Source organism: Rhipicephalus microplus, chromosome 2 (assembly GCF_043290135.1).
Source record: "Rhipicephalus microplus isolate Deutch F79 chromosome 2, USDA_Rmic, whole genome shotgun sequence".
In the NCBI taxonomy this organism is placed as follows: Eukaryota; Metazoa; Arthropoda; class Arachnida; order Ixodida; family Ixodidae; genus Rhipicephalus; species Rhipicephalus microplus.
This window is the reverse complement of record NC_134701.1, coordinates 203,038,839-203,051,162: the sequence shown is the minus strand read 5'-3', so window position 1 is coordinate 203,051,162 and position 12,324 is coordinate 203,038,839. Positions and strand designations below refer to the sequence as shown.

Genomic DNA, 12,324 nt, shown 5'->3' with positions numbered 1-12,324 from the left:
GAAGGTAGTCACGTAAAGCAGGACATCCTCATGCCTGCATGCATAAAAGACCAGTCTTTCGATTTAAAACAAATGAAAAGATAAGAAAGAAGTCCACAAGGTTTAGTATTTAGTGGTTGCAACAATATGAGAGAGAAAACTTAATAATGCATAAATGACTGGGGTCAACAAAGTAGGCGTATGAGAAATGCAGAGAAAATGTTGTAGAGTAAAAACACAGGAACACAGGCTAGAAAGGCGATCACTCGATGTAGCGTCTTTCTATACTGAGTCCCTTAATTTTCAAGCTATTCCAAAATGCATTCATACCAAGTACTCTCAAACTACAATATAACAAACCTGGACATAACGAAATGAATTATCAATAGTCTTGTAATATATTTATAGTGTTGAGAATATACCTTTATAACTAATTTCCAGATATAAAAAAACTTCTTTTCGTGTAAAATGCCACTTTATTGTAGTGATGTTTAAGTGTAGCTTGGCTTTTCTTATTACTCCTTCCATGATATCTGTCAGCGTAAAATAATGATTCTGGGGCAGTGCCATATTACTATGAGGACCTAACTGGCAGTGTGAATGTACTGGCAAAACGCAGCAATGTGCAGTTGTTCATGACAAAAAGAGATTGTTTTTCTTCTACCGCAATTATCTACAGAAATGCAGCACAGACTCATTCCATTGAGGCACGATATGCAGGCTCCCATTTAGAACACACTGGGTCCTCGCGCCCGAGCTCAAGAGCACGCCAGCAGTCTTGACGGGGAGTGGGTCAAGAATGTCGATGAGCAAGAATCAACAATCAATAACGCACACACCGGCTGCAGCAGAGTTCGTGCGGTGCGTAGCTTCTGTGCAGTTTTGTGAGGACAACCAAATGGGAGCGATTCACACACACGTCTCCCTCACTTCGATTGGATCTTGAGATTGCAGTAAGTCTCAGGTTATGCCGTAGCCTGGAGTGACGTGAATTCCCAGTGCTTCCAAATGCTTGGCTGTGCAGATGGGGGGGGAAAGAAAGCCTAGTTAAGAAACGAGCGTCAAGTGCGCACAAAGACTGTTTTTTTAACACACCAATCACTCAGTCTCGTGCAGACATGTTTTGGGAAGTACTATTTGCAGTTTCATGTAGAATTAAAAAAGTTAGGCATATTGCAACTTGCGGGCTGTTTCTGAAGCTGTAAGTTTTCTTTATTGCAGCTAAGGTGTTCACTCTCTAGCGACTGCTACTTTGAAACTTCTGCTCATCAACTCTTTCAAAACCCTACAGCTCTTATGTCTTTTCGAAAGACCGACAGACGTCCTCACCATGAACACTTATAACTCTGTGGTTTTGTCCTCCCACCACAATGTTGGAAATATCGATAAATAGTTTCATGTTAGCTAAGTCGTCACAAACTTTGCTTCCTTAGTGCAATATAATTAGTAATAAGGCCATACAAAAAGTTCACCATACAAAAAGTGCGATAAAGGCTTGCTAGATTCATTTTCCAGCGGCTGCCACTGCAAATAGAATGGTGAGCAGTCATCGCATGATTCTGTTTAGAATGTGACTCCTTCAACATTGTCTCACTGTCATGTAGATGGGCTAAATAGCACTATTTTCTTAATTGAACAAAAGAAGAAGAATATTTATGGGCTCGTTTTTCTTTGTTAAACAAAACATTATTTAGAACAGACTAGAAAACTAAGAAAAATAGAGGGAACTGCTGTTATGATATTATAGGCACACTAAAGAGAAAAAATGACAATTTAGTTTTACAAACTGTCGTCTGAAAACTCTAATGCCACATGTCTCGCTATCATAAGTGCATTATTAGCGGAGAAAAACAAGGTTGAAGTTTCATTTTAGAATTTCGCACAAAAATCTCCGCTCATGACATAAAACATCTGAAAATGTAGTTTTGGCTATTTCCTTGCATTGCCTCGAAATTTTTTGAAACTTTGCGTGCTATGCCTATGGCATCCACGACTTATGATGTATTTAATTGTTATTTATTACATTTATTACATCAGCGTGTTTGGTGTGAGAATCTAAAAGTGGTGTCGCCAGTCGCATTTTCTTTTCGCGCGTTTTCTTGCTTACTAAGCATCAGGTCGCGGAAAGAGTGGTGTTTTCGGGATTGTGAAATTGTACTCTACTAATGTGCGAAAAATTGTTTTGCTCTTTAGTGTCCTTTCCATGCGAAAAAAGTGAAGTGGACGAAGAGAGAGGTAACTAGCCGGGGGGGGGGGGGGGGGGAGGGCCGAAACCAATCCCGCCATACTTGGCACCAACTTTTTTTGGCACTGAAGGGAAAGCTACGGAGGCGGAGCTTCTGCCAATGTAGCACTACGCGAATTAGTCTGTTTCGGCGTACGTCTCGTAAAGCCGTGGAAAGTGACGGGGGCGCACCGTCAGCGTTTCATGTAGACACAGACGTTGCTTAGCGTTTGCGGTGCATGTAAAAAGGCAGGACTTTCTCATGCAGTCAAAAACACGAAGTCACAACGAATAAATCAAAGCAATTACAAATATTTTAATAGAGTGAGCTGCACTCTGTCTCGAATAAATTCACGAAGAAAACAAAAAAAAAATTTTATGTTTCACAATGAAAAAACGAGCGTCATTGTGGAGCTACATTCACTGGCGGTAGGATTCAGGTAATTTGGCTCTGTAGCCTTCGCTCCAATGCCAAGGAAAGCTGTAATTGAGTATAAAGGTTGCAGGTTCGCTCCCTGCAAGCAGAAGTGATCTTGTAGTCCACTTCTTTTTTTTTTTTTCATTTGATTCATGGTACCTATAAATTAAATCCCCAGTACTTTCCCTAACTTTCTTGTCTGTTAGTTCAAATAACCATTGTCGTATTTTCCAGATTGTGTAGTATGGTCTTCCAATGTGTTTATGATGTACTAGACCTCACAATTCATGTGCAGTCTATCTGTATTATTCCTCTATTTCTGCTACAGGCTACGCACGAGTATTTTCTACCATATACGGGTTGCTCCAGGCCACTACAAATGAGAATGGTTGATAAGTGCCTCCAGACACTTGATGCTTTACACTATTATATACAGACTTGAAATTTTGAGTCCTTGACATCTTTCACGTCCTTCATATCGAATTTCCAGAATGCCGTGGTATAACAAACTTTGTTCATGTTTAAATAGAACTAAAGATTTGATCTTAAGAAACCAAATAATGTTGTTTCCTAAATAAATTTCCATTCTTGGGTATATAGCTATAGGATTAGTGTTGTCATCAACTCGAATTAGTAAGCAATATATCTTGGCCACCAAAGACGATTGAACAAATGTTTTGCTGAAAAGGTAAGATAAAACGGCAGTAATTTTTCACATGTTTTCACACTGGCAAGTTTTTCTAGAGCAAACACGATGGCGCCCAAGTCTTGGCCAAGGAGCAAGAAAGACGGGAGGGGAAACTCGGGGCTGGTGCCAGCGCGAGGGCGCACCGCGATAATGTCACCCTGGAAGGGGAAGTTGGCGAACGTGCGCGCACCTATTCTGGTGGCGACGCACAGAAGTATTTGCTTTCCGCCGTGGGAGGAGAGTGAGCGCGCCTGCGGTCTCCAACGCACACAAGTGTCGTCTGCTACATCTGCCTCTCGCCGATCCCACAAACCTACTGGATGCAGCTATGAAAGTTTTTTGCCAGTGCAGTTTGGCAAAACAAAATGAAGCAAGTAGAGAGTCTTAGTGCCAGCATTTTTAATTATATATTGTCGCGACGTCAAGACAGAGGTCGTACTTGAAGACGCTGAGATAAGCAGCGGGTCGATCTATTTATTAACCGCGCGCAAAAGAGAGTTCCTCGTCTTTCTCGTTGTTGCGTTCTGCATAAAAGCGTGCAGATGCGCGTATGCGCTGTCGCCTTCGTCTTTTTCGGAGGACGCACGTGACATTTGCCTCCCTCCAAAAATGGAATCGTCCCGATGCGCAGCCAAGGCACTCTACTTATAAAAACGCACATATGCACCTGCACCCACAGGACGAACGAGAGTTAGCTGGACAAGTAGGGTTTCATCCGGATGACATGCACGATTGTGGGTGAGCAGTTTCGGCGACTGGAACTGCAATCGCCGTCGGGAATAACTTCGTAGTTGATGTCGTTCAATCGTCCGGTGACTCTATATGGGCCGAAGTATCGTCGTAATAGCTTTTCTGAAAGTCTGCGTCTACGTATCGGGATCCAGACCCATACCTGTTCGCCTGGTTTGTAGGTTACCAATTTATGTCGTAGGTCGTACCGTTTCGCATCTTTGTGTTGCTGGTGAGCTTGAGGAAAAATTCTGCACGTTCTTCGATAGTATAACATTGCCATACAGAACTACTGCGCGTGAAAAAAACAAGACAAACATTGATGAAGCACGTTTGAGCAGACGGCAAGTGATTGGAACGGATGAGCGGAGACTGCCTGGAACTGTGAATCGATCCTGCGTGAAAAAAAAAGAAGTTCAGCCTTTCAACTCTCCGTCTGACCAAGAACAGTAGCGAAAATGGGCAAGGGCTACATGAAGCGGAGATAGGCTATGAAAGGGAAGCGACTGCATCTAGAAAAATTATTTTCTCAGCAGAACGGTTGGCAGGCGCGTCACTATGCTAAGTTTAAATTTACAGACATCCCTGGCCAGCCAAAGTTGTGACTCGCTGAAGCGGCACTTCAAGTTTTTGATAGAAAATTTCACTTACTCGTGCCCAGAAATCAAGCTAAAAACTGGCCGGAATATTGCTGAAATGACCGATAACAGCAGCGCCAAACACGCGAAAGTAGAGAATACTCGTCACGAGTCAGATGTCTTGAGCGAATATTTTACCAACCTCCAAAATCTAAGTAACCTACATCGCAAAAAAGTGTGGTTCTCAGTTTTACATGTTTGGTTGTTGTAGGTTGGCATGAATGATTGGTTCTCTGGACGTTCCAACATAAAACTAGCTTCGGAAGATAGCAGACACATGAGAAAAATATTTTTTCTGTTTTTATGTTTGTAATTTCTAAATTTTTCCTGAATCTGAAAAGCTCCCCTTGCATGTTTTCTTTAATTAGTGCATATTGTATGCCATATTCCCACAAAAAATTTCTACCCTTGCATGCGAAGGTCAAAGAGCGATAGCAAACCTGTTTAGGGCTTGTGGACAGCTTTGTGAAGCTATCACAATATAATCTCTTTCCCAAGGTGTTTTGGCTAGCTTAGCGAAAACTCATTGTAATGATATGCCGTCACGTTTAGCTAGTGCATCTGAGCTATGCACTAATACACTGAGCAGCGAGAGTAAGTGTGCAAGCGGACGACAATGCTTCTCGTGTCTGCTGCTCTGGCGCGGCAGTTCGGCCATGGTTCTGTAGGTGGCGCTGTCACGACGTTTGCCGCCGGTCCGGCGATGACACAATCGCGGCGCAGAAAGGAGCCGAGTTTTCCCTTTTGTCTATTCTTCCTTCGTGGTCGCAGTACTAGCCTTATTTTGACAAGGCTCTATGCCACAACAGCGCATACAACCACGGACTTGGAAGTGGATATCTCCCTTACATACCAAATAGTGCTAGAAGCAGTGGTGGCTGCTTTTGTTATTTCGTGGCATTGAGGCAGACAGTACAGTTAATTTTGTCAGGAAGTCTCTCACTTGACCTCCTCCCACAATCACTACAATCATTCTTTGGATCTTGAAATAGGTAGCCTGTCACAGCTCTTACGTACGGTCAGGTGCAAAAGGCGGCAGACACTGCATTTGTTATTTCATGATTTATGCGGCACATAGCACAGATTTCCATTTTGGAGCTGTTTTGCTTGGCTTGACAGCATAATCACTACATTTGTTTTCTAGGTCCTTGCATATTCGCAGACCATCATAGCTTCATGTGGTCTACCTGGCCTGCATCACCCAGATATGGAAGAGCCTTAAAGACTCCCATGTCTGAACGATGAGGGTGCGTTTACGTTCAGGCTGCTTTTTGGACACTCTTGGGCAACTCTCGCAAACATTTCACACACGCACGTGTGGGTTCGCGGCAAAAACAAGGCCACAGTAGATTTTGGGTGTCGCTACATTGTATTAGATTTTGAAAGACACAATAATTTTCTTCTCGGTTTTACGAACTTCCTAATTTAACGAAATGATTCGAGTGTGGTTGTCACTTTGTTACACAGTTTCAACTGAAACAATTTTACATCATAGTACTACAATACTCACGAATTCAAATGTGACATCAAATTTTGAAGTATGACGATTGGTATGCAACACTGATTGAGATAACCACATCGTGTCAGGACAAACCTGGTCTCTAAAGCCAGTGCCGGCTCTGATCTACCTGCTTGAGTTGAAATTATGCCATTATGGCCCGAACTGAAGACTGTGGAAATGAAAGTGTGTGCACTAATTAGCCCTAAATTGTCCTGTTTTAATCAGTGAATACAGTGCATTCTATCACTAAAGCCAAGTTTAGCATGAGAATCACAAGAATTTAGTAAATTATGGGCTCCAAAATCCTGATTGACTCCGAAAAAAAAAATATCTGTGTTATGTAGCCAAAAAATCCTTCATATTTCAAGAATGTCACCCCAACAAGCCCTTGCTCAAATATCTCAGGGAGATCTTAAAGATGGAACTATGGTCTACATTTTCTAATCAAGGAATACATCTCCTTGAACCGATACTAGTGTAAATAGACTTTTGAAAGAATACTTCATCAGTCTGAATCGGTATAATGCCCATTTAAAGCTTCTTGCGTCTACTTCTATGAAGCAGGTATCTAATATGCCAGTAAAGATAATACTGAACGTAAAATAATTACAATTGTGAAGCTGCACTAGCTCCAAGTTGGCGAGCTAGTTCGGTGGTTTATGACATCGACAGTATTCATCCTTTACACAAGCTTCTGCAGTGCCACTAACCTCTCGTGTGCTGATCCCTGTCACATTCTGCCTCTGACATCTCTTGGTGGTCACCGTAGCTTCCATTAGTCGTCAGGCGAAATGTGTAAGCTGCTCCCTCACTGTCGCTGTCGTCTGCGGCAGAATGACTGAAAAAGAAACGACAGCCAGAATGAAAAGCAGCCTTTGGTGGCTCTTAAGTCAGTGAGGCAATGATAACTGTTTCAATAAATGACCTACACCAAGGAAACAGTCTTCTGTGCACCTTATTACTTATTCTATTAGCATGCAATGTAAGCTATCAGACATTGTGCTGTCTTTTCCATAGATTCTATTAATAATTTATTGCTCATCAAAACCATCAGTAATACAGGACTGTTTAACAGACAATAACGCCAAACATCATGGACCTAAACACACTAGTCCAGTCAATGTTCTGGAGGATGCAAATTAATGGTGAAACTAAGCTGCAAGTACTGCTGCAGCTCCCTGCCAGTTTTCCTTGTATAATCCCCCCTCCTCTTCCATTTTTTTTTTCCCACGGAAGCAATCGGAGCCTTGTCCTCCATGTCTTCTTTAAGGGACATGCCTGGGTACTGTTTTAACATGCAGCACATGGGTACTATAAACATACAAATCACAAATCGAGTCATGATGCAATAGCACACAATGAAAGGCAAGAACATACTCAAGTATGTTATTCGCACTCAGTGCTCTATAGAGAGAGGAAGTGGCACCAGTTCCACATGCTCTCCTTGTTTGCATCTTGAGTATAGTGCTAGTTACAGGATCAAATAAAAATATTTACCATTGTGCGAGCTTTGTGCTAGGTAAGCTAATGGTTACACTCAAGCGTTTACATACACTGATACACGAGTCCATAAGTCAGCGAACTCGCACATGAGTCGCCTCACTCGGACTCACTAAGACTCTGATTGAGCTGAGAGTCTCAGTGAGTCCAGGTGAGCAATATTTTGGCGACTTAGAGCTTGAGTGAGTCCTGTTGAAGAAAGTCTTGATGAGTGTGAGTCCAAGTGAGTTCGGCTCAGGAAGGTCTTGGCGAGTCTGAGAACCTCGGTGAGTCCAAAGCGCAAGATATGTTTGTTCAGTGAGTTCCACTTTTTTTACCGACCTATGGTCATGTCTGCTCATCTTCAGCATTACTATCAGCTTTACCTAGATTCACATTTATGCTCATGTCTACTTACACGTATAAAAGTCACCCGTACACAATTTCAATATTTATTGATCAGAGGTGAAAATTCCGTAAGAAAGAACCTTGAACACCTTCCCCCGCCAACTCTTTCAAGGAAGCTCTTAATAAATTAATTTTATGTAGTTATCTATTTAAAACAAATGACCTTACTGGTTTACGAGCACTCATATGAGTATTCGAAGGTACTACGTATATCAGAGCCGCCAAAAAGAGCATCGGTTCAGAGAGATACTGGTGTTGTAGAGCATAGACATCATGGTAGAAAATCATAATTCTGGGCTAACGGACTCATGAGTCGACTCACACGGACTCACTCAGACTCAGATCGAGCCGTAAGAGTTTGAGAAAGTCCGGTTGAGTAATGATATGGTGAATTTGAGTGCAAGTGAGACTGGCTGAAGAAAATTTTGGTGAGTGTGAGTCCAAGTGAGTTGGGCTCAGGAAAATTTTGATTTTGATGAGCCTGAGACTGAGTGTGTCCAAATAGCAAGACATATTTCTTGAGTGAGTTGCACAAGTTTTGCCGGCCTAGTCTGCGACACACACACAAAAAAATTTTGAATGTGGCCCCTCTATATTATATTATATATATATATATATATATATATATATATATATATATATATATATATATATATATATATATAGAGAGAGAGAGAGAGAGAGAGAGAGAGAGAGAGAGAGAGAAAGGAGGGCGCATGACGTCATGCGGGTAGCCTTGGCAAGCTGTGCCGTTTGCCGTTTTAAAGCCAGCATTGTCGGACCAACACGTGACCTTTTTCGCAAAATCACACCAGCAATGAGGCTTGCAGATACTTCGGAATACGACGCCCAGTAGCTTTTAATCAAAACACACTGCTTCGGCGCAGATCGGCCGGCTCATGCAGGTGGTTCAAAGATGGAACAGCCAGGAGAGTACTCAAAGCTACCACAAGCTTTGACGTTTTGATCACGTGTTGGGCCGACAAGGTGGGCTCCACTCGTGTGATGTAATGCTTCCTCCTTTTCTTTTTTATCTCCATGTGTGTTTGTGTGTGTGTACGTGTGTGTACATATATATATATATATATATATATATATATATATATATATATGTGTAAGGGATACAAGTGTATACTTAAGGGCTTGTTTTTCCGTGCTTTGACACAATATTATTAAGATCTGACAGGCAATGACAAGGAAAGTATAGGGGAAGTTATTAGACCGAATGGTAATGCAAATGTGAAGAAAGAAAAGCGGGGGAAAAGATAACTTGCTGTGGGCAGGAACCGAACCTGCGACCTTCGAATAATGCGTTCGATGCTCTCCCAACTGAGCTACCACGGCAGCCATCCCCCCAACCACTTTATTGAGTATATATTTTTTTATTTAAACGTGGGAGTGTCAGTCAGCCCCATCAGTAGCCAAGGCGGCTAGTGTGGCACACTCTTAATGAGCCTGTTTGGCGTCGCGTAGCATGTGAACTTATTACGACCTGACAGCTGACCAATAGCCCCTCGTACACAACCCAAAGGCACCAAGTCTGCCAGTATGAGACCCTCGTTAATGAATTTAGGACAGAAATGTATACATAAGGGCTCATTTTTCTGTGCTTTGACACAATATTAATGAGATCTGACAGGCAAGACTGCACACACACATATATATATATAGTGGCAGTAATAATTCGATGGGCCAGTTAGTCTTCGTGAAGGTATGGGATATGGCACAACGGGAGCGTTGTCAACAAGGATAAATATATTTATTTCCCAACAGTTTCGGGAGGGGTGGATGAAGGAAGGACCTCTCCCGAAACTGTTGGGAAATAAATATATTTATCCTTGTTGACAATGCTCCCGTTGTGCCATATCTTTTATATATATATATATATATATATATATGAGATCTTACAGACAATAAAGCTAAGGATTGTATAGGGGAAGTTATTAGAACCAATCTAATCTAAATAAGAAGAAAGAAAAGTGGGTGAAAAAATAACTTGCCGTGAGCAGAAATCCAACCTATGACCTTCAAATAACGCGTTCGATGCTCTAGCCACTGAGCTATCGCGGCGGCTATCCCTCCAGCGACTTTATTGGGTTAATATGTGAATTTAAACGTGGGAGTGTTAGTCAGCACCATCTGTAGCCATGGCGTCGTGTGTGAAACACCCTTTTATGAGCCTGTGTGGCGTCACGTGGTTCGATTCCTGCTCACGGAAAGTTATTTTCTCACCCACTTTTTTTTTTCTTATTTACTTCCATTGGGTCTAATAACTTCCCCTGTACATTCCTTGGCATTACTCTCTGTTAGATCTCATTAATATTGTGTCAAAACATGGAAAAACGAGCCCTTAGGTATACACTTCTTTCCCTTATATATAAATATATATAAAGAGAGAGAGGAGAGAGAGTCTTGAGTCTCTTAGCTCAATCCAACCGTGGATTTTTATCAGTCACTTTATTTGCATCTTCCTCGATTTTCTGTCATGGGCAATCAGATAATTTTATGCTTACAACCAACAACTGTGACACCTACGCCAGAATTCCTGCAAAACAAGTTGTTTGACTCTATCGCATCAAAGATAACAAACATAAACAGCCCCTGTAAAATAGCTGCTATACAGGATGGCCAACAGTGCGTTGTGAATGAACGAGGCCGTAAGCCAAGCTCGTAAAAAGCCAGTAAACAACCCTGAGGTCCAAAAATTTTAATGAAGGGAAATATGCACACTTCTGTAATGTGAACACGCTGTCGCAAGAATATTGTGAATACGTGCTATAGTAAGAAAATTACAGGCGTTAGAACATCCATTTCAGCTGGTTTCAAATTTTCATGTAGCCACTCGCCACCCTTCTCTGCTATAGTGAGGGAAAAGAGTAGCTCGCCGTCATGAATTCACCCAACTCAGCCTTGCCACGATGTCCGTGATGAGTCATCAGCACGCAACAAACGACCGAGCGGGGCTTCTCCACATGAGCATGTGTTATAGCAGCGTGGGCAGGAACCGCTGAACGAGCAGCACTTTCCCCTCGCGATAAAGGAGTAACGCCTCTTAATCATGGAGACTTCCGTTATATACCTTCTGCCAGAGTGTCTGGCTCTATAAAATGGCAGAGGGTAGCGCATAAATATGAAAATGCAGAATGCGCAGCAGAAACTGCATCGCCGCAGAGCTAAGGCGTCGTTTCATAGGGCAAAAAGCCAATCGATGAGCTAAGTGGTGAGTAACGTTGCCAATGGTCAAGTTTTCGTCAGGCGGTGTGTACGAGCTAGGGGGAATCGTTCAGGCAAGGGAAACAGACGTGGGATAGGTTTTCGAAATGGAGGGTCTGCGTGGTGCCCAGCAGAGTAATGTTAGCCAAATGTGATTGCCGCGGTCTTTTGTACGAATTGGCGAGCTTGTTTAGGGGGGTGAGAGGGAGGTGCACAAAATGTGTCTGAGCCTGTTTACTGACCCTTTAAAGAATATTCCGAGCCAGTGCCTGAAGGAAACCCCCCATGAAGCAGTCCAGTGGGGGCCTGAGGCCCTCGGCCATTCAGCCCCCCTGTACTCTACGCCTATGACTGTACTGATCCTTTGGTAAGTTCAGCTAGCTCAATCTTGCTCTTTCATCCCTGATCATCTTTTGTGCCATCCACAGCAGTTCAGGTTCACTCTTATATACAAATATATCTGTTACGTTGAACACTTCAACAATTTGTTCTCGGGTGATAAAATTAAACCATTTCCCTACATTTTATTGCAGTTCATTGACATAACGATAGATCGTACATCAGCACAATATTGAATTCGATATCACAACTTTTCATTTATGGCGTAAATTAAGCAAACTGACACCCATCCCACAGCCACGACTCAATGATTGCTTTAAAGAAGCCTAAATGGCCTGTAAATTCAGCATTATTGTTCAGTGCCAGCCATACAAGAAACCAAATGTTTCCACACAGACACACTACAGCTTTAGGACGCTTTAATAATATGCAGCTCCAATCAAAATGGCACATACTTTCTCCCAGTCGACTGCATTAGTTTACTATGAGCACAAATCTTAAAAACACTTGGTACAGCCACAGGAATCAAGGATAACACTCAAAGATGGAAAAGCGAACAAACTGCTGCGAACATGTTATAGAAACTAATGGGACACCTTACATGAGACAACTTAAAGCTCATTCTAGTATTATATTAACTTGCTCTTTATGTGGTTCACAATATTATAACATGGCTGTTTGGCATTCAATTGGTGTTCCAAGGCTATT

General features: G+C 42.2%; 1 protein-coding gene across 1 annotated transcript in view; it reads right to left on the bottom strand.

Annotated features, from left to right (window-relative positions):
* Positions 1-600: 600 nt before the first annotated feature.
* Positions 601-12,324, bottom strand: part of LOC119169595 (cell adhesion molecule Dscam1-like) — a 354,684-nt gene continuing 342,960 nt past the window's right edge. The window contains exons 27-28 of the mRNA XM_075887261.1: positions 6,888-7,015; positions 601-995 (exon numbers count right to left, since the gene is read on the bottom strand). Of these exons, the coding sequence (XP_075743376.1) occupies positions 940-995; positions 6,888-7,015 (184 nt within the window). The 3' untranslated portion in view covers positions 601-939. The remainder of the gene's footprint in view (positions 996-6,887; positions 7,016-12,324) is intronic.